Source organism: Haliaeetus leucocephalus, unplaced genomic scaffold, assembly GCF_000737465.1.
Source record: "Haliaeetus leucocephalus isolate CR32 unplaced genomic scaffold, Haliaeetus_leucocephalus-4.0 Scaffold282, whole genome shotgun sequence".
NCBI lineage: Eukaryota > Metazoa > Chordata > Aves > Accipitriformes > Accipitridae > Haliaeetus > Haliaeetus leucocephalus.
The window spans coordinates 6,343-8,563 of NW_010972718.1; the positions used below are offsets into that span (position 1 = coordinate 6,343).

Sequence of the window (2,221 nt, forward strand, 5' to 3'; positions counted from 1 at the left end):
CTCCCCGTTCCCCGCCATGGTTGGCGGAGGCGGCAGGGCCCGGCCCGGCCCGTTGCCGTCGGTGAAGGGTGCGGGACCTCCCGCCGCTTGCTACCGCCGCCGCCGCCATGTGCGATCTGCCTCCCTGCCCTTTCCGGCGTGGCGACCAATCAGAAGACAGGGAAGGTAAGAGTGCGACCAATCAGAACACAGAGGCGCGGCGGAAGGGGTGAAGCCGGCGCCGCCATGTTGGAGGAGGGCAAGGGGGGGGGTGAGGCGGCGCCGCCATATTGGTTGAGGGCAGCGGGGGGCGGTGCGGCGGCCATGTTTGTTGAGGGCAACTAGGGGTGGAAGCCGGCGCCGCCATATTTGTTGAGGGCAGCTGGGCGGACGGCAGCTCCGTAGCACACGCGTGGCAGCGGGTAGGCGGGGCTTGCACACTCGCGGCAAAGGGGCGGGGCTTGCACACCGCTGCCCCGCCCCCCCGAAGCCCGGCTGGCCTTGTACAGTGGGCAGGTGAGACCCTGTCGTCGTGCAAAGACCCATCCTCGTGCAAGGTCCTTGTGCGAGGCCCGTCATCGTGCAAGGCACCATCCTCATGCAAAGTGTTGTCCACCTCCCGAGGCCCTGCCCCCGCATGGAGCCCCGTTCTCGTCCAACATCCCATCCTCGTGCGAGGGCCCCCGTCCTTGTGCGAGACCTTGCCCCAGTGCAAAAGCACCAGCCCTGGGGCCGAAACCCCTCGTGCAAGGTCCCATCCTTGTGCAAAGACCTTCCCCATCCCTGTGGGAAGCCCTGCTCTCCTGTGAGGCTCCAACTTCCCAAGCCCCCCTCCTCGTGCGAGCCCCCACCCCGTCCTCGTGCGAAGCCACACACACACACACACAAGGACCACCTCTGTCACCACCAACGTCACTTTTATTTCTCCCCTGCACCCATCACTTCTTCTTGGAGACACCGACGGTGCGGCCCCGCCGGCCGGTGGTCTTGGTGTGCTGGCCTCGCACGCGCAGCCTGGGGGGGGTGACAAGACAGGAGGGACGTGTCACCCGTGTCACCTCCCTCCCTCTTTGTGTCCCATGTCCCCAAATCCCCGCCCCTTCACCCCCCAGAAGTGCCCCAGCCCAGCACGTGGGGGGACACACGACACGACAGCGGTCTCAAGGACCCCATTCCCCCCTAGTGTCACCACTCCCCGTGTCCCCAAGTCCCCCCCGGTGTCCCCAAGCCCCCCGCTCACCCCCAGAAGTGTCGCAGTCCCCGATGTGCCCGGATTTTCTTCAACCGCTCCAAATCCTCTCGCAGTTTATTGTCCAAGCCATTGGCCAAGACCTGCGGGGGGATGACGACGACACATTAGGGGACATCAAGGGACATCAGGGGACATCGGGGGACACCCAGGGGGGTGTCCCATGTGTGTGTCCCCCCCCTCACCTGGCTGTACTTCCCGTCTTTCACGTCTTTCTGCCGGTTGAGGAACCAGTCGGGGATTTTGTACTGTCGGGGGTTCTGCATGATGGTGATGACCCGCTCCACCTGGGGGGGACAGGGCGGGGGGACACCCCCCCAGAGATGTCCCCAACTTCCCTAGAGATGTCCACAGGCCCCTAAAAATGTCCCCAAGCCCCCTAGATGCCCCAAACTCCCCTAGAGATGTCCCCAAGATCCTAGAGATATCCCCAACCTCCCTAGACACATCCCCAAGCCCCCTAGATGTCCCCAAGCCCCTAGAAATGTCCACGAGCCCCTAGAAATATCTGCAAGCTCCTAGAAATGCCTCCAGCCCCCCTGGAGATGCCCCCAAGCCCCAAGAAATGTCCCCAAGCCCCCAAGAAATGTCCCTGTCTGCTCCCAACCCTCTCACCTCATCCTCGGTCAGCTCGCCCGCTCGCTTGGTGAGGTCGATGTCAGCTTTGCGCAGCACCACGTGGGCGTAGCGGCGTCCCACACCCTGGGGGACACACACACGCGCGACAAAAAGCGGGGGGGGGTCGTCACGTCACTGTGTCATCCCCCCCCACGCCTCGTATCCCACCCCCGCTGCCCCCTCACCTTGATGGCGGTGATGGCGAAAGCAATTTTCCGGCGCCCATCGATGTTGGTGTTGAGGACACGCAGGATGTGCTGGAACTTCTCGGGGATGACGAGAGACTGGGGGGACACGCGGACACAGTTACCGGGGGGGGACACGGTCACGGGGGGCGTGGGGTTGGCCACCGGGGCTGACATGGCCGCCACCGGG

At 64.7% G+C, this 2,221-nt stretch overlaps 2 protein-coding genes across 2 annotated transcripts in view; both read right to left on the reverse strand.

Annotated features, from left to right (window-relative positions):
• Positions 1-109, reverse strand: part of WDR46 (WD repeat domain 46) — a 4,162-nt gene extending 4,053 nt beyond the window's left edge. Inside the window, exon 1 of the mRNA XM_010569918.1 lies at positions 95-109. Coding sequence (XP_010568220.1) covers positions 95-109 — 15 coding nt within the window. The remainder of the gene's footprint in view (positions 1-94) is intronic.
• Positions 110-884: 775 nt separating this feature from the next.
• Positions 885-2,208, reverse strand: RPS18 (ribosomal protein S18). Its single transcript, XM_010569919.1, has 5 exons — positions 2,032-2,208; positions 1,844-1,930; positions 1,414-1,515; positions 1,220-1,311; positions 885-993 (listed from the first exon to the last, which is right to left on the reverse strand). The coding sequence occupies exons 1-5, from the start codon at positions 2,206-2,208 to the stop codon at positions 918-920; spliced, it is 534 nt and encodes a 177-aa protein (XP_010568221.1). The 3' UTR covers positions 885-917.
• Between the last annotated feature and the right edge of the window lie 13 nt (positions 2,209-2,221).

What these genes read in the sequence shown, in the direction of transcription:
- RPS18 (XM_010569919.1), bottom strand. Translation starts at nt 2,208, where the DNA reads ATGTCAGCCCCGGTGGCCAACCCCACGCCCCCCGTGACCGTGTCCCCC. An exon ending in GCGAGCTGACCGAGGATGAG is followed by an intron (nt 1,516 to 1,843) that starts GTGAGAGGGTTG and finishes TGTCCCCCCCAG; the next exon opens with GTGGAGCGGGTCATCACCAT. An exon ending in GGACTGCGACACTTCTGGGG is followed by an intron (nt 994 to 1,219) that starts GTGAGCGGGGGG and finishes CACCCCCCCCAG; the next exon opens with GCTGCGCGTGCGAGGCCAGC.